At 37.0% G+C, this 18,912-nt stretch overlaps 1 protein-coding gene across 1 annotated transcript; it reads left to right on the forward strand.

The window, feature by feature from the left end:
- The first annotated feature begins 341 nt into the window (after positions 1-341).
- Positions 342-11,882, forward strand: LOC141429561 (uncharacterized). Its single transcript, XM_074089918.1, has 5 exons — positions 342-468; positions 7,016-7,094; positions 8,063-8,284; positions 9,398-9,530; positions 10,358-11,882. The coding sequence occupies exons 1-5, from the start codon at positions 455-457 to the stop codon at positions 10,468-10,470; spliced, it is 561 nt and encodes a 186-aa protein (XP_073946019.1). The 5' UTR covers positions 342-454; the 3' UTR covers positions 10,471-11,882.
- Positions 11,883-18,912: the final 7,030 nt, after the last annotated feature.

Here is an 18,912-nt window from a genome sequence, read left to right on the forward strand (position 1 = left end):
ATGAAGTTGTTGGAAAATACGCTTTTTGATCCGTTCCCGACCTTGGGTCGCTTATTGATATCCCGAGAAAACCCGAATGTATTCGGCGACGTTCGGGCGCCGGCGTGATGTCATGCAAAAGTCCACGCGGCGCGGTTCGGCCCGGCTCGGCAAAACAAAACAACATCTGTTTTGATCCACTACCAGAATAACACGACCTATTGTCAAGACGCGGCGAAAAATTGAACTAACGATGCTCTAAGCAATAAAGTGCGGTTTCGAATAGCGTAGACGGTGGCGCCACTATCAAGAGGTCTTGAGATAATTGTTGGCTCTTGGATATACTTTACGTTTCATGTTTAGTGAACCTGCATTCGGTGTTCACTCGCGAACATTTGTAGTTGCGTAAAACACGTATTTGGCAGATTGAATTGAAGTGCGTTTTGCTCTCAGTTTGTGATATTATTAGAGGAGAATGCTGGACAGAAGGTAGGAACACTTATTTGGATAACCACAAGAGCTATTGCACGGAATAATTTGTAGTTTTAGCTTATTTAGCTACGAAATAACACTTTATTTTTTGCTTGATGAGTCATACGTTACTAGAGGTATATGATCCAGTGGGGTCGATCAGAATATTTTTAGGTTTTTGTAGCATTCAAGTAGGCAATGAAAACGAGTAGGTACGTACTATAGGACTTATGTAGTATACACAGCACTGTAGTTTAGAACATTTCAAGTTTAGGTACATTTTATACCTTAGGCTGCTATTTACTCTTAAACTACTAATAATTCTTAAGAAAACTTAACCGTTATAGTTTTCCTTGAAAGTTTGATATACTTACTACCATCCTGAGTTTTTTCAAATTTTTTCACCCACCGGTTTAGATTTTAGAGGGGCAGGGGAAGCTCGATTTTAATGAAACACTGCACTTTAAAGTTGAATATTATGCAAACAAATCACTGAACCGAAAAATCGTCTTTGCAACCCCCTAATGGTTTTAAAAGACCTATCCAACAATACCTCACACTATAAGAAAAACATCACCACTACGTCTATGGGACAATTTAAAAGTTTTTTTAAATTTTTTATTGTATCATTTTGTCGGCATAGTTTACATATATATTCGTGTACAATTACAGCGTTCTAGCATTCATAGTCTCAGAGCAAAGCCGCGGACGGACGGACAGACAGACAGACATGGCGAAACTATAAGGATTCTGTTTTTGCCATTTTGGCTACGGAACCCGAAAAATACACCTTGTGTTGAAATATTTTACGGCTGTATGAGTGCGTGACTCCAATGGACTTGCGCTTGGTCATTAAGTAATTGATAATGATAAATTAGTAATTATTATTGTTAAGCTACTTATATTAATAGGGTTATCTAATGTAAATAAAGTGACCTTGAAAATTTCGCTTTTTTTGCTGCTCCCGGTCAATGTCTTCATCGGAATTCTTTTTTTAGTATTTATTTATTGCAACACCTTTTACAAAAAATCTTTTTGTCTTTCTACATGTCAAACGTGCAGTTTTTACTCACAATTAAACAACATTAGACACATTATATAGCTCCCTTTTTTCTAACGCTCTCTTTAGTTTGAACTATCAGTAGTGAAACATGCCCTTATATGTAAGCAAGCACCTAGATACAAAAAATATCTAGTTATTGTATTACAAATTACATTTAAGCGTAAAAATATGTTAATAACATTTTTATAAAAATAATAGGAACATGATAAGTAACTTAGGTACCTATCGTTGTATTCAGTACTGCGTAGATAGTTATTATATATTTCCCAGTAACTTGAGTTCAGTAGTGATAAACATGCCTTGTTTACATTGATATTTAACCCTATCACTTACGCCACAGCTGTTCTAGGAAAACACTGACTATTTCATAATAAACATTAATGTATAATAAATTACTTTCTGGAATAGATAGGTTTCTATCGCAATCAATTTCTGAATTTAACTGGCATCTAGTGGCGACTAGCGGAACTGAGAATTACTAGTTCTGGGGGCCTACTACGAAATTCTAAAATCGAACGGCAGCGGGACGGCGCGATATGAAGTTCGAATTTTCCACTTCGTAGTTCCAGGGCCTGCTCAACATTGAGGTCTCAAAGCTGGATCACTGTGTGTGTGGGTAATTCCCATTTATTTCTGTTTCGTGGAATGAATGAGGGCTATCGTTTTTTGTCTCACTAGATGGCGCAGTGTTGCGTGAGGTTTTTAAGTATGGCTTTCAAAGTCTGTTATTACGGGCGTGAAAACAAAGTTTAGATTAAAATCATATTTAATACACATTAAAACCGTACCATAAAAATATCGAGCATGCCACAGTGTTGCATAGTCCCCGTTTTGTTCGGAAAAAAAGGAGGACAAAGGTTTCCGAAAGACAAAACTGTCTCAAAACACAGACATTCATTGCCCCGTAACGCATATTTGCCATAATTAATTTCAGATATTGCAAAATATTCACAAAATTATTCTAATTATAAATAAACCCGCGTAGCTCACCCAAAAACTATGAGATTTGACATTTCGGAGACCTCACGCTACACTAGCACCTCTAGCGGCGAAATCATACGCGATAGCCCTAATGAGGGCTATCGTTTTTTGTCTCACTAGATGGCGCACTGTTGCGTGAGGTTTTTAAGTATGGCTTTCAAAGTCTGTTATTACGAGCGTGAAAACAGTGTTTAGATTAAAATCATATTTAATACACCTTAAAACCGTACCATAAAAATATCGAGCATGCCACAGTGTTGAATAGTCCCCGTTTTGTTTGGAAAAAAGGGAGGACAAAGGTTTCCGAAAGACAAAACTGTCTCAAAACACAGACATTAATTGCCCCGGAACGCATATTTGCCATAATTAATTTCAGATATTGCAAAATATTCACAAAATTATTATAATTATAAATTAACCCGCGTAGCTCACCCAAAAACTATGAGTTTTGACATTTCGGAGACCTCACGCTACACTAGCGCCTCTAGTGGCGAATTCATTCGCGATAGCCCTCATTGAATGAATGCATTGGATTTTTCCATGCATATGTTCGCCGATCAATTTGAATAATTTAATAATTCACAACAATCAATATCACTTTCTATCTCAGGTCAGGACTATAGAAAAACTCTCTCAGTTTCGTTGATAAGAAATCATTAAAAGTTAACGTTAATTTTGTACGAGTATCCATAAAAATTTAGTCATTTGATACTCTTATACACCCGTAGGAGCTATCGACTAACTATATCTGAGACAATGAGCTATTATATTTTCATTTAATTCCATTTAGTAGGGGTAGAGGTTGATTAACATGATGAATGAAATTTAAATATGTAAAAAATTACATTAAAAAATTCAATTACATGCAAGAAGATTAGGAACCCCCTACTAAGTAACTATGCGAGATACCTGTATCAAAATGGCTGCTATCATAGTTTAAGAAGTACAACTAAGTTTAACATTCTCATCTTAAACATTCCCGAATTCCAATTTTACTTTACGTTACTAATAATAATTTCTTTCTAGCAATATTTAATAACCCCGGTAAACGGAATTCTCGCTTTTCGCCAAGAATATTTTTCCCAAATATAAATCATTTCTCAACTTTTTCATACGGTCAAACGGTTATTTTCTGAAATTGTAAACTATTCATGATATATTTCAGGACTATCCTGTAGAACCCTATTAGATTATTTTAGATTAGATTAGCTTAGTTTTATAACAATCCTATAGTACCTACTTAGTTTCAAAAAAAAGTTTTCGACCATATCGATGGTGGAAGTCTCAATTGGCGTAAGGGACAAAATACCGAAAATCACTTTTAAACATAGAAAATTAGAGTTTTTTTTTCTCTGTCGATTGGTAGTATTCAGGTTACGATACGCCCCTTAATTTTGCTGATATCAACATTTATTATTTTAAAATAAAATAGCTTAAGGGACATGATATAAAATATTTGAGCTGAAAAATGGCGTAAATGTATTATTTTTTTAATATTTGGGTCGTAAGGGGCTGTGGCAGTCTCATATGTCCTTTACGACTCGGCTCATGGCGTTAAAAAAAAAACAACAAATATAATAAAAGGGCGTATGGGTCAATTATTTTTTCATTGCCCTTTACACCCCAACATTTTATAACGAATAAGATAAAAAGCAAGAAGTTGTTGGGCGTAACCTTACCGCCTGTACCTATTTCTTGTACCTAACATCAAAATACTAACGCGTCTACCTACCTTCCACGCGCCGAGCGTTTGCGCATTGCACATTCGGTCAGTCGTGCCAGACACGTCAAACACGGAGGACGTATTTGATTGCCTACGTTTGTTCTTTGTCAACGCCTGTATTTTTTTATAAGATGCCAAAAGCAAAACAAAAAAAGAAGATTAAGTTGATGGATCCCCTAATGGCTTGACGTCGAGCTAACATTTCCGTAATGGAATTTCAGTCAAGGATGTTGAGGTAAATTTCTCTTAGCTACTTTGTTTATTTTAAGCTGTCCTGACAGATCCTAATAAAGGAAGCCTGTGCCCAGCAGTGGGACGTATATAGGCCGAGTTGATGATGCATACATAATAATAATTGGCCTGTATAATTAATTATGTATGTTGAGGGTTAAAAATGGTATAATCGGAACGTCGTAAGGGACATTAAAACACAGCAATTTATAAAATAAGAAATACTTTTATGGGCGTAAGGGGTATAAAAAGCAAGAGCTAGAGTAAATTGTCGGTCGTAAGGGGCAGTAGCAAACAGACATTTAAAAAAAAGGTGTAATTGGTACGTCGTAAGGGGCATTAAACAACAGCAACTTATAAAATAAGGAATACTCTTATGGACGTAAGGGACATCAAAAGCTAAAACTAGAGTAAATTGTTAGTCGTAAGGGACAGTAACAAACAGACATTTTAAAAATTGAGGTTACTTTATGGGTGTAAGGGGCACTTAAAGTAAAATACCTTGCTTGCTTCTTTTAGTTCATTAAAATACCTTGTTAATGTTAGGTCATAGGAGGCATCAAAACAGATGGTTTTTTAGAACTTGTAGTGATTGAAACAACAACTCAAGCAAGCATACTCCCAAATGTGCAAGAAATAGTGCAAGCAAGCGTGCAAGAAAGCATGCAAGCAAGCATGTAAGCAAGCAAGCAAGCAAGCAAGCATGTAAGCAACCACCTAAGCAAGCTTGCAAGTGAGCATGTAATTTTGTCAATCAAATCAACAAACATGCAATTTTATTGGCCTGGGTTAGATGAACATCGCGGGTTACCCCGATCCCGCGATGACTGGTCTATGGTATCTCCTCTAGCGCTCATGAAGCGGGCTGGCGTCCCACTCCCTCACAGCTGCAATCAGTGTGTTAGAGGAAGCATAAATAGTGCAAACATGCATGCAAGCAAGCGTGAAGCCAGAAGGCAAGCATGCATGCAAACAACAAATCAAGCAAGAATACCTACTTCCAAATATGCAAGAAATAGTGCAAGCAAGCATGCAATCAAACATGCAAGCAAGCATGCAAGCAAGCAAGCAAGCAAGCATGTAAGCAATAATGCAAGCAAACAGAGTTAGTACGCCAGTGGTGGTAGTGAAAATCATTTCATCATCATCGTCATCAACAACATCATCAGTTCGTTTATCGCTACCCCCGGAACTATGCTGTTTTCCGGGATAAAAACTTATTTACTTGGCGATTTTTAACAGCTGCAATATCTTCCTTGACCCTCTCAGCTATAAACAAACAAGTCAGCCATAGCCGAGCATTTGTTGGAGTCAGGACCAAACCACTGGATTGAGCTTCACAATCCCAAAATTCTGTCCACGGAACGTCATTTCTACTCAAGAATGGTACGTGAAGCAGTTGAAATTAAAAAGCATAAAAATGTCAATCACGACGATGGATATAAGCTTTCATCTTCGTGGAATCCTGTTATTAATAAGTGTCGACGTCGGGATGAGTGTTGTGAGTCGGTGTGATGGGGTGACAAATAAAAATCACCAATTGCGGGTAGTTCGTGATACGAGTGCTGGTACTATTAGTGATCAAGTGCGGGTAGTTCGAAGGACTCGCGCTGCTAGGCAGACTTGACACCCCACACTTCAGTCCACTCGTGACCACGGCCACTGCAATGTTGCCGAAACGTCGAGGTAAATATTACTCGTGTGTGTTAGCGTGATAAGTCCCGTTGGTGGTATTTTGACTATGAGTGAGAATCACGAAAGTTTAAAACTTTATAAAATTTATTTGAGTTTTATTTAACTTTAAACTTATAATGTCCATTTAAAGAAAATGTTACAAATTACATATTTTTTAAGGGGACGTGCAAAATTATGGCTTTTGCGCGTTATTTTAAATAATTAAAGTGGTTCTTTGAGTTAATTCACTATTTTTTTTATTTTTCTACAGGAACTTACGTCCAAATATGTAGCAAATAAAATATAAAATGTCCTTTAGACCAAAAATCGGTTACTACATTATTTATTTATTTACGGTTTATGGGTGTAAGGGGCTATGACACCCGTATGTCACGGGCGTAAGGGACAGCTATTTTTCTTATTAAGCTTTTTACGAAAATGTCTATAGTTTCACGTTGAAAAGCAAGAAAATTCAAGATTTTACGTAATTATAACGTCCTGCTAAGTTAAACATAAACAATGCTGTGAAGGTTTGAAAATTACCAAAAACTTCTTTTCGCTCTCCTGAAAAGTAGCATTTTGTCCCTTACGTCAATTGAGACTTCCACCATATGAAACAGGTGAGAAACGAATCATTCGGTAAAGATATTTTCGCCGAGAAATTAGAGAACCCATGAAAATTTACCGTTCATTATTTTCGTGATATTCTAATACTAAGGACGTCTTATTGGCTTTTTTAAATCTCGATTTAAGGCTTAAGACCAAGACCTGGATTAAAAAGCCTGCAAGTCGACGTAGGTAAATGAAACGTTCGAAAACTAGTCTTACGAACTTTTTAAATTAATTTGCCTCCTGAACACCAGTGGTTTTAAATTTTTGTTATTCCTTTTCAGCAACATGCTTTCTACGAAGCCGAAGTGTTGCTGTGTGCCCTTGGAGACGGGGTGTTTCATTTTTGGAGTTTTTAACTGTGTAAGTTACATAAAGTGTATACCTATTACTATTATGGACCGTAGAACTGGACCGTTAGAATTACACCTCTCCATTTCTTCCGTGGATGTCGTAAGAGGCGACTTTGGATATAGGTTAAGGTATACCGTAGGCGACAGGCTAGCAACCTGTCACTATTGTACCATTTGTCAAACTTAAAACCTAAAATTGCTAAAAGTGGCTCCGAAGCGGTAACGTTTCGTGTGCTCTGCCTACCCCGTTTGGGAATACAGGCGTGATGCAGCCTATATACGTCCCACTGCTGGGCACAGGCCTCCTCTCAGAACAAGAGGGCTCAAATCTTTCCCTTGCAACTGTGTCAACTGTGTTACACACTGCTTATCATGTATTATGTAGTGCTAGAGGTCAATAATCTTTGCAATCCTAATTCCTAATTTCAAACCGGTTCGCACGATACGTTATGTTTATACAATTATCGCGGTACCAAACTGTATATCCGAGATACAATGATTATTTTATATTAACATCGTCCAAATTCTACTCAATGTTACTAGATACAATGGTTTTTACGTCTCACCATCCGGTTCCTGGATAAGTACAAACACTTTAAATTAGGCACAAATAACAACTTCAATTTCAAAATTATTTAGTGGCGCCTCTGTTTTTTTTTAATCACTTTTTAATAAGAAATATGTCTCTGTCTCAACAGAGGACAATTTTGCCAGTATGCAATCTATATTTTTATTAGTAAAAAAACTAGAAAACTAAATTATTAGAAGTAACGGCAGATGAACAAGGATCCTTGTTTTTTAAAGAATGATATATTTTATGTCACAAATGATAACCAGTTCTCTAAATAATCTTAAAATAAAAACAGCAAATGACTGAGGATAAATTGAAGATTTACTCGGCTATGTTCTAGATGAGATATGTGATCATGCATATATATTATATGTTTAGATTCTTATGCTTGTTCCGTATTCTTCCAGGTAGTCTCCGGCATCAGCATACTGGCGGTTTGTTTCGTCCTCACCCAAGTGACCGGCGACATGCGCTCGTTCAGTAATCGTATAGATCCTGATGAAGAGTACATGATGCTCAAAGTACAAGCCCAGGACCTCATCACGAGCTACATCTATATCATGTCGATATACATTGTGACTATCACGATGTTCATCTTCTCGGTTTTCCTCTGCTATGGAGTGCATAAGGTAGTTGAAGCACTTGATTTGTTTAGTAGTTTTTTTAGGGTTCCGAAGCCAAAATGGCAAAAACGGAACCCTTATAGTTTCACCATGTCTGTCTGTCTGTCTGTCCGTCCGCGGCTTTGCTCAGGGACTATCAATGCTAGGAAGATGTAATTTTGCACGAATATGTATGTAAACTATGCCAACAAAATGGTAGGTACAATAAAATAAAAAAATAAAAAAATCTTATTTGTTTGCAAAATATTCAACTTTAAAGTGCAAATATTCATAAAAACCGAGCGTCCCAATTGGAGAATTCAGAATGGTAGTAAGTTCAAACTTTTAAGCAAAACTGTAACGGCTAAGTTTGCTTGAGAATTATTAGTAGTTTAAGAGTAAATAGCAGCCTAAGGTATAAAATGTACCTAAACTTGGAAGATTCCGTAAAAAATACGAAATCCTTAGAAAAATATTACTTTTTTTTTGGAATGGCTACGGAACCCTATTTTGGGCGTGTCCGAAACGCTCATGGACGGTTTTTTTTATATGGCTCCGTGCATCAGAGAACAATTCTGCCAGTGTCTTGGTTTTGCCGTGGTTCGGTAATAGCAAGAATAGAAAACGAAATATGAGAGATATTGGTAGATGAATGACAGCGCGAATCTTATTGTGTTCTACTTTAACTGTTCTAAACTTAACTTTGAGCTTAAATTATTTTTGTGAAATTAATATTTGTGATACGAAAGCCATCAATTAGATGTGTGAGGCGACACAGACTTTTGTAAATGCGCGTACCTTTAAGGTAATAGAAACAAAACATTATTTGCTTGACAAATGTGTTACTCTTGTTTACTAGCAAAAAAGAACGTAGACGATTTGAAACCATATTTTTAAAGGCTGTTAAAGTCCAAATTGTCTCTGACAGCAAAAATATGGCAGAAAACCCTCAATCACACTAACGCGATTGCGTAAGAGACATTAGTTAAATGCTTAGGTACACTAAGGGCTTAGCACTAACTAATAGACTATAGGCGTGTTGTTATTAGAGAGAGAGAGAGGGGAGGTATTGAGTTATACATACATATTCGACACAAAGAAAAGTACATTAGAATGCTAACATTCATTGAAATGTTTCAGAGGCGTTCCGGCTTCGTGAAGGCGTACCTTATTTATGGCATTGTTAAGACTGTACTGGTGATGCTCCTCGCCTTCGCTTACTCCTGGCTCACGGCTGACATCGTCAATGGCTCTCTCATGCTCATGGGCTGCGGTAAGTCTGTCTTCGCAAACTACAACTGTTGCCAATTAAACTACACGTTTAATTGGCCACAGCGTTTAATTGGCGTTTCACCATCCATTGATTAGTGTTAACTGGCGGTTAAGTGTGATGCCGTCTCTTATTTGTTTTGTTCGAAGACGGAGACGGCATCACATTTAACCGTCGGTTAACGCTAATCAATGGATGGTGAAACAGCCCCTTAGAGTTTTAATCTAACTAGGAAAATGGCATTGTTTACTCAACCGACCTGACAGACTATGAAGGTTTTCAGAGGCATAGACGTATATAGAGGGCCGTGCCCAGTTGCCCACCCGAATATAGTCTAGTGCCCACCCCAAGATGTTGGGCTACCGATTCAAAATGACTGAAACTGATATCTTCACACAAAAGTCCAGGCCAGGCCCCCCCTTAAAAATAATCCTAGATACGCCAATGTTCAGAAGGTAGTGGATCAAGAACGTTCAAAAATAATTTTAATGGAAAGGAGAACCACTGGCCGCTACTAGTGACTGAGTACTCGGCAACACATCCCTCGCAACACATTCCTCGCACAGATCCTTCCTTTGTTTTGTCTATACAAAAATCTCGCTCCGCTGAGCTGTTCCCACTCACTTCTTAGTCGGACACTCTTGTCAGAGTGGTCGTGGTTGCGCAGACGAGGTACACGGAAAGATGTTCGGTGGCTCGTAGACTTTTTCGAGGACAGCCCTCTTACTCTAGCAATGTGCTTCCATTTCTGCCGGTTAGAGGCGTTGCGAGTGCACTGTAAACTGTGACTCTTTGAACATCCAATTTATAATTTATTTGTCTGATTACAGGCATCTACTCGCTGTTACTCCTGATGGTGCAACGCACGTATGAGATGTTCCGAGATGAAAAAACCCGCGACCAACAGCAACTCATAGACTCCAAGCCCGTCTTGAAGGCATAAATATTGAAGACTATCGCACTAAAGGACTGTCCGTCGGGTTCTCCGAGGTCGAGAGTTTGAGACCCCAAGTGGGAAGAAATCCAACGTTAAATATGAAATGAGTAGGCAAGGCCACATGGCACTAGTAAAGAAGCTTACACTGATACTTCAACTTATCTATATTATATTTGAAGCCACTCAACCGATTTTATGATTTAAATTCGCGTTTTGTTTCGCGTACTTTGATTTTAGAGAAGCTCGATATTTGAATTAGTAATGACCGCGATAGTAGTCAACACATTGTACTTAAGTGATTTAAAAAATACTTCACTACTCTGAAGAAAGTTTCACTATCCCTGATTAAAATTGACTTTTAACTAGACGAAGTGCAAAGGTCCTGATGGGTGGAAGAAGTAATATAAGTATTGAGTATCCGATAAATCGTAGTTATTCAGTTGTGGATAAATAATCTTAAGTTAAGTAGACTCCTTGGTTAAATAGGAGCTTTTGCAAAAATTGTCTACCTATATATTTGGAGATTTTGAATTTTTCTTAACTTCGGTAATTGTGGTACTTTTGGTCCGATTATGTCGAGTCACGGTCACAATTTTAAGACCTGCACCAGCACCTTATAATGTAAGGTAAGCGTCCGAATGCTCGACACACTAATGCCCAATAGACGACACCCTGCTGACATCTCTATTGCTAATGACGTAAGATTAAATATGCCAACTACTGGGGCAGCGACGAACACTCGTACGTTTACCTTATATTAGTTAGGTTTAGTGCCTTTATTTTAACTCACTTAGTCATCAAAAAACGTAATCCCAGAGCTGTTAAAACAGCCCGAAATATAACTTTTTAGCTAAATATTTAGTTTTTTTTATTAAATTAAAATCCACTGTAGGCGTTGGAACGAGCGGACCCCAGAAATTTTTCTTTAGACTGATATAAAAATCTGAGAAGATTTTTTTTAATAACTCAGTAGTAGGGTGCAAGTAATTAGGCACTTAATGTTTTAGGTTCAATTATAATTATAAAAAGATCTTTAGAAACTAAAAGGCTTATATTTATAATAAGTGTATTTAAATGTTATTAAAATGCTTTTTACTACTTAAACATAAGAAAAACCTAAATTTTATTTTTGTGCTGGTATATGAATATGGCTATGTGAATTAATATATGTACTCTGTGAGTAAGTATATAAAATAATCTTCACCGTCCTGGTAAAAAGGAATTACAAAATGATTTCCTTACAGGTAATATTCCAAATATCTATAAATGAGTATTTACCATGTTACAAAAACCAAACTTATGGATATTTTTTGAAACTTCAATTTAAGTCCATACACACGTAGATTTTAAAATGTTAGAGCGTAAAATGTATCGTTATCATCGTAATAAATATTTAATAAACGGTGTTTCGAATTTCATTGTGGTTTCATTAGTAAGTATTGTATTGTATTGTAATCTCTTTATTGTACATGAAAATACATAACACAGGATAATATGATGTACAAAGGCGACCTTATCCCTTAAAGGGATTTCTTCCAGTTAACCTTTGAACGATTGACAGGATATCAGACACAAGAGTAGACACTACAAGTACAAAAACCGGCCAAGAGCGTGTCGGACACGCCCAAAATAGGGTTCCGTAGCCATTACGAAAAAATTAAGTAATATTTTTCTAAGGATTTCGTATTTTATACGGAATCTTCCAAGTTTAGGTATATTTTATACCTTAGGCTGCTATTTACTCATAAACTACTAATAGTTCTCAAGCAAACATAGCCGTTATAGTTTCCTTGAAAGTTTGATATACTGTCTACCATCCTGAATTTTTTCAAATTTTTCCACTCACCGGTTTAGATTTTAGAGGGGGGGACGCTCGATTTTAATGAAAATTTGCACTTTAAAGTTGAATATTTCGCAAACAGATCACTGACTCGAAAAATTGTCTTAGCAAACCCCCAATGGTTTTAAACCAACCTGGACCTATCCAACGATACCCCACACTATAGGGTTGGATGACATAAAAAAAATCACCCCATTTTACGTCTATGGGAGCCTGGGAGGTACCCTAAAAATTTTTTTTTTATTGTACCATTTTGTCGGCATAGTTTACATATATATCCGTGAAAAATTACAGCTTTCTAGCGTTGTTAGTCCCTGAGCAAAGCGCGCGATAACCGAATTCCACGCGGGCGAAGCTGCGGGCAAAGCTAGTATCTACAATAATATCCGCTAAGTCGAGCGCATGGTAAACTAGGTGTAGGTATAGGTAGTGTCACCAGATTTGAGGTCGTGCACACAAGAACAGTCATGTGTAATGACAGCGGGATTTTGACATTCACTCATTCATTTAATTCATTCTCCTTTTAGGCTATCAGTTCTTCGTGTGGCTGTGTATGTAATGAATCATTCACCTAAATTCTCGTGGTACTAGACCACTACCTACCTGTGCCCCTAGTGTAAGTTTTCGGTTACAAAATAAGTCTCGATCGCGTTCGCGATAAAATCTCAATTTGTATGGAAACACGAACAGCGCCTCTAGCGTGTATATAATATATGTTGAGTTTAATAACTTTATATTTATATTAATATTTTATAATATATATCTTATTTATAAAATGTATCTATTTGTATGGCGGCCACAAGTTTGTTACTGCATGGTGTGCAGCAGCACCTGCAGGAGCGCGGCGCGCGCACGTCGGGCATATGCTGCGGAGGAGGAGGGCGGCGGGGAGGCTGGCGCTGCGCTAAAGAGTCAGCGGTATCGTCAATTTTTGAAAAAATATTAGTTTTTCTTTTACAAATATACAATTTTACTCGCAAATGTGATGAAAAACATTGTTTGTCGCACGGGCGGTACTAGAATTACGAACATCGACTCATTAAAGCCCTCAGTCTTCGTCTTCGGGCTTCTAATAGACTCTCGTTCGTAATCCTTGTTTACCGCCCTTAAGACGCAATGTACTATTTCAGTTTCATTTCCCGTTAGATTGTTTAGGTATACCTACCTATATAAATGTACCTATTGAAAAATGATGGCACCTTAATGACTGTTTTTCGACAAGTGAAATATCGCTAGATGGCGTTAGTATCGTGAGGGCCGTTTGGCATTTCTGTCACGCTTGTGATTGGATAAATATGTAAATGAGCCAACCGCAAGCAAGAATGAAACGTCAAACAGACCTCGCGATAGTACTAACGTCATCTAGCAATATTTCGCCTGTGGAAAAACCCTAATTGGTTTATGATTGGTAGCCATGCTAGATGTAAGAAATCGTAACACTAGTAAAAGGTTTTTACATACATACATATGTATTACCTACAACTACAATACATTGCTCGAGAAACATATTCTTAAAAAAGGTTTTTTTGACTTTTATTTTACATTACAAGTCAATTTCGTTGCTTTCTGAAGTAGGAACTGTCATACATAAATAATGGAAAACACTCGGTCGACTATACTTGTGGCATAGGAACCCACTTGAGCCGTTGTTTACTTTTACACAGGCTCGGTTCTGCGAAATGCTACGTTTTTATGTGTGTTTTGCATTTATTTTAAAAGCGTACAAATCATAAGCGTTAAGCGTTTAAACGGGTAAAGCGCGCCTGCCACTGTCAAGTACCAAATTGGGTTAATAGTTGAGTTAATCAAGTTGAGTTTGATACTTGATAGTGTATGTTTTTGTCAAATGGCAGGCAGACGTGTACAATTCTAAATCAAATATTATACGAGTACCATAACCAGCATGACATTGAGCCAAATGATTATTATTAATATTATTTTAACACTTTGAGATTCCAGAAAAATACTGTAAATTCGTGTGAACATTTTCGGCATTCATTGGCTAGTACTAGTTTGTATAGAGTACCTGTCTGTGGAGGTTGAATGAGGGGTTTGTTGGTAGGGAGAGTTAGTTTTAGGTATTATTGAAGCGTTTGGGATTTTGTATGATATTTGTATAATATGTAAAAGAACCAAATAAACTTTTTGAATTTTGAATTTTGAATTGAATTTGATGATGTATTGCGAAAGGCTGCTGGTAGAAGCTGGCATGCGTCTAGCCGAGGCCAGGGCGCAATGGCGCTCTTTGGGGGAGGCCTATGTCCAGCAGTGGACTGCTATAGGCTGATGATGATGATGATGATGTGTTCTAGTAGGGAGTGGAAGGATTTCGAGGTGGAGTCTTGGGTCAGGATATTTTGAAAATCGGTGGGTTTAATGGAGAGGTAATGAATGGTGATCAATGGGTTTGGCTCCCGCCTCATCCTACCCACCCTCTCTTCCTTTCCAATACGTGTATGTAACTTAGTCAACACGATGTTTAATAGATATACTGCTTATATGTATTAGACATGTTTTCGTCCACGATTCTGTAATGAACTGTAAAGTATTTATCGTTAAAATAGATCTGACGTCCTTAATAGGTTTAACAGAGAATTATTATTTTAAACTGTTATTGTTTACTTAACATGACATCATATTAAATATACATATACCCGCTGCAGCTAGTGACTTAATCGTCTACAGTAAGTTTATTTTAATTCCTGTGTTGATAAATTCGAACCTAACCAAGCGCACATGATTGCTGGCGACGGGACCCGATCATATATTCGTATTTCTGTCGGGATTAAGAGCAAGACGGCGCTATGTTAGCCACATAACAGTCGCACAATTTTACGATTACCAGAAAGAACAGCGCTGTCGTAACGCTTTGCTTCTAAAGATGTACAAGCTAATTTTAGTTCCGATTTTGTCACCGTTTTCAATAACTTTGTTTTGGTACCATGACCATACATTCTGTTTTAAATGGCATCGTTCCGCTCTTAAGTATTCTGCCCCAGTGTCCTGACAAACAATTCGGGGACGAAAAAATTTGTTTAGTAAAAGATGTGACCGTCCTGGTAGAGTACCTTTATTGCACTAAAATAATATTAAAGGAATACATTTAATTTCGTAAGTTTACGTAAACAGTGTGACGTACACAGAGGGCGCAGCGTCAGCCTAACATTAATGTCGAGCGTGCTCGGACACAGTCTCTAATTTACTTGACTTTAAGCTTTTGAAACTGCATTTAAATGATTTATATGCATTAAACTGTCCAGCTTTAATGTTTAATTAAATTATGGCTATTTTCCTTTGAAAAAATAGTGTTCAGAACCATTTATTGGCATAAGAAGTCGGTAATAAATATTTATTTAATGAGAAGTTCATAAATACAAAATGATTTACTGTCGCGCTGATCGGGAAATTAAATATTGATTTTATTGAAGCTAAATTTCGTGTTTGTATATTCGTTATCCATGAATACATACATACACATGCCTGTTCAATATAAACACTTAGCATATAAACGCTTAGACGATGTTATTATCTATTTGGTTCTTTGTGACCTAAAGGTGATAAAGCGCTGAAGTGAACTATTTTCTATCCCCTCGTGTTGCTGGTGTCCATGGGCGGCGGTGATTACTTCCCATCAGGTGACACACATGCTCGTTTCCCCCTCTGATATAAAAAAAATCTAAACCTGTAGAACACTGACAGACGCACATAAAGGGTTTCACAGACATACCAAGGTAAATAAGAAAATTAAATCAAAATAAGAGTTTTTCCTGATTTAACAAGGTAAAGTAGTGTAGTTCATTTTATTAGATAGAAAAATGTTTCAATAAATGAATTTTCCGCAAAGTAACGTGCATCATAGAATACTTAATTCAATTTAATAATTCATCATTCATCAATCTTTACCACTTACGACCTTTTACCGCTAAAGGTTAAACGATGCGACATTATGCGCGATGTAAACTTCGTCCTTTTGCAGTGTGCAGACTTCCTGTACTTTTACGGCATCCTTGTAGGGATGAGGCGTTTTTGTTGCTTTAAACGCCCGTGGCCTTTGTTTATAATGAACTATCATGTCAGTCTGTGTGAATCGTTAACAAGTCGATGTTTTATAATGTTATAATCTACATGGTTTTAAAAAAAATTGTAAATAAACAGCGATAGGTATGTACGTAATCACTAGTCGAAAGTGCATTCTCTTTGATAAGCAAGTTGTGGACGGAAGGTAAAACTTAATTAGAGGTCTCGGCGCCTTTTCTGCTATGTTAACAAATATTGTAAAGGTTTCATGAATTTTGCCAGAGCCAAAGCCAAAAGATTGGCCAAATTTTTGAAACTTAAAACAAAGGTTCAGTTTAGGAAGTCATGCTTAGTTGTAATGAAAACCAGCCATGGTAGGCAAAAGTTGTATGACATGGTAAGCAAAATGCCCGCATTGCAATATTCCATAGTAGACGAAAAGATTTGAGGGTAGTGCGAAAACGACTGAATCTACACAAAAGCTGTGACCGCATTGTTTATCGCCAAAGCGCTTGCGATCGCATACACCATCTATTTCTGCTTTTATCCTATACCTACATGACCTATACCAACTGACAGAAAGAAGTGTTGAAAACATCGACAGGTGCAGAAAAAGATGCAAAGAATTTCTCATATGACATGGCAGTAAAACGACTAGATCGCAGAAGAATTTGATTTCAGAACCGTGTTGGCCTCTGGTAATCCAACTTTGATAGAAAGAAAGAAAGAAAGAAAACGATTTTGGACGTCGGCCTCTTCGGAAGAGGCTCTTCCCTCTTCCTCCACTCTTGGCGATTTTGTGCTCGTTACATCCATCCAGTCTCAACCTGTGGTGGTCTGCCGCGCCCCCGACTATCCGCTCTAGGTCTCCATTCTATTTAAAGACTCGTCTTGTCTAGTTACTCTCGTCCATTTTCGCAATGTGTCCCACCCGTGTTCACTTTTTCCTTGCTATGACAGCCATGACGTCATGATAATCATGGCTTGGTATTGAAATGGCATAAAACAATATCATCAAAATTTCATCATCATTCCCAAAACTTCTTTTACTGGAAACTCTGGAAGTAAATAGCTTCCAAAAACTGCTTTACAATGGCTATTCACATACTTAATAGGTTACCAGATATTTTTAAAAGTAGTGAACACAATGAATTTACACAAGCAGCTAAGCAGTGGTAAGCAGCTTAGCTTAGATCACAAATCACAATCAATTAATTTAGTAATAATGCCCTTTTCTATGACATTCGTAATATTTTTATGACATCGACATCTGATATAAGTACTCGTAGGTTTTTAATAAGTAGACGTATTATCATTGAATTTTGTCCCAATCTACAGTTTTAATTGTTATAATGATAATTAGCTTCCTGCTTGTCTTGTTAACACAATGTGTGTAAATAGTGTAGGTACGTCTGTAAAGATAGGGTTCGGTGAAACAATTAAGTATGCTAACAAATATCTGTTATATATACCATCAGCCAAATATGTAGTCTACCACCCTAAAGTTGTAAAAAATGAATGCCAATAGAACAACCAATTTTTGAACAAGTTCCTGTCAAAAGAATATATCACTAAAGTCGAACTTTCAAGTTGACAGAGACACGTCTATTGTCGTTTATTATTTTTTTATGACATGCAAACAATTATCAACTTTAGGGTGGTAGACTACAAATATGTAGTCTACCACCCTAAAGTTGATAATTGTTAAAGCCAAATATGGCTGATGGTACCTGAATACCTGAATTTCACACAACATAAAGTTAAAGACACACATACACACGCCTGTATTCCCAAATGGGGCTGGGGAAGGCAGAGCACACGGTAGCTTACCTTTCTTATGATGTTACCTAAAAAGGAAGTTTTGGTGCTGTTCTTCCTTAACCGCGTTAACTCTGAATCAGTCGCTTTTATTTAAAATAATTTAAATTGTTCGTTTTGTCATATTTTGTGGTTTTGTTTTCCTTGTCACCCTTGCCCCACCCCCAGGGCTTCAAATACTTACCGTTAAAAAGTTGGTAACGTTATCGCTGTCAAAAAGATTTAACGTTAAATCGTAATTAACGTTAAACGATTTACCGTTACTTATACAACTTTTTACCGGTATAAATGGTAACGTCAGCTATTCATAAAATTAACGTTAATCCAAAAGTATCGTTAAATCATAATGTAAAGTAAATTTAATTTACCCTATTTATATATTACTTAGATACACAATCAGACGGAAAAATGGGTACTACAAAACTCAGAAGTTTTCAACTGCGTTCCGAGTTTTAAGATTAGTCTTGTTTTGATCATAGATCGTGTCATTTGTCAACAATGGCTAAATGCTGCGTAAAAAAGTGTGAATACCGGCTCAAAAATAAGAAAAAAGGAGGGGATATCTTATTTTTCGTAAGTTCTATTAATTCATTCGTAAATACTGGGCCTGTATAATATAAAACAAAATAAAGGTAACTAAAACTACATACAAACTAAAATTATAAATAAAAAAGTTGCCCAAAATCACTGCCAGGTGGTAAGGTGCCCAGAAGGCTGGCACTCAGAATACTGGGTACATATAAAGCAATTTTATGAATTCGAATTATTATATA

The sequence above is a fragment of the Choristoneura fumiferana genome, chromosome 7 (genome assembly GCF_025370935.1).
Source record: "Choristoneura fumiferana chromosome 7, NRCan_CFum_1, whole genome shotgun sequence".
Taxonomy (NCBI): Eukaryota; Metazoa; Arthropoda; class Insecta; order Lepidoptera; family Tortricidae; genus Choristoneura; species Choristoneura fumiferana.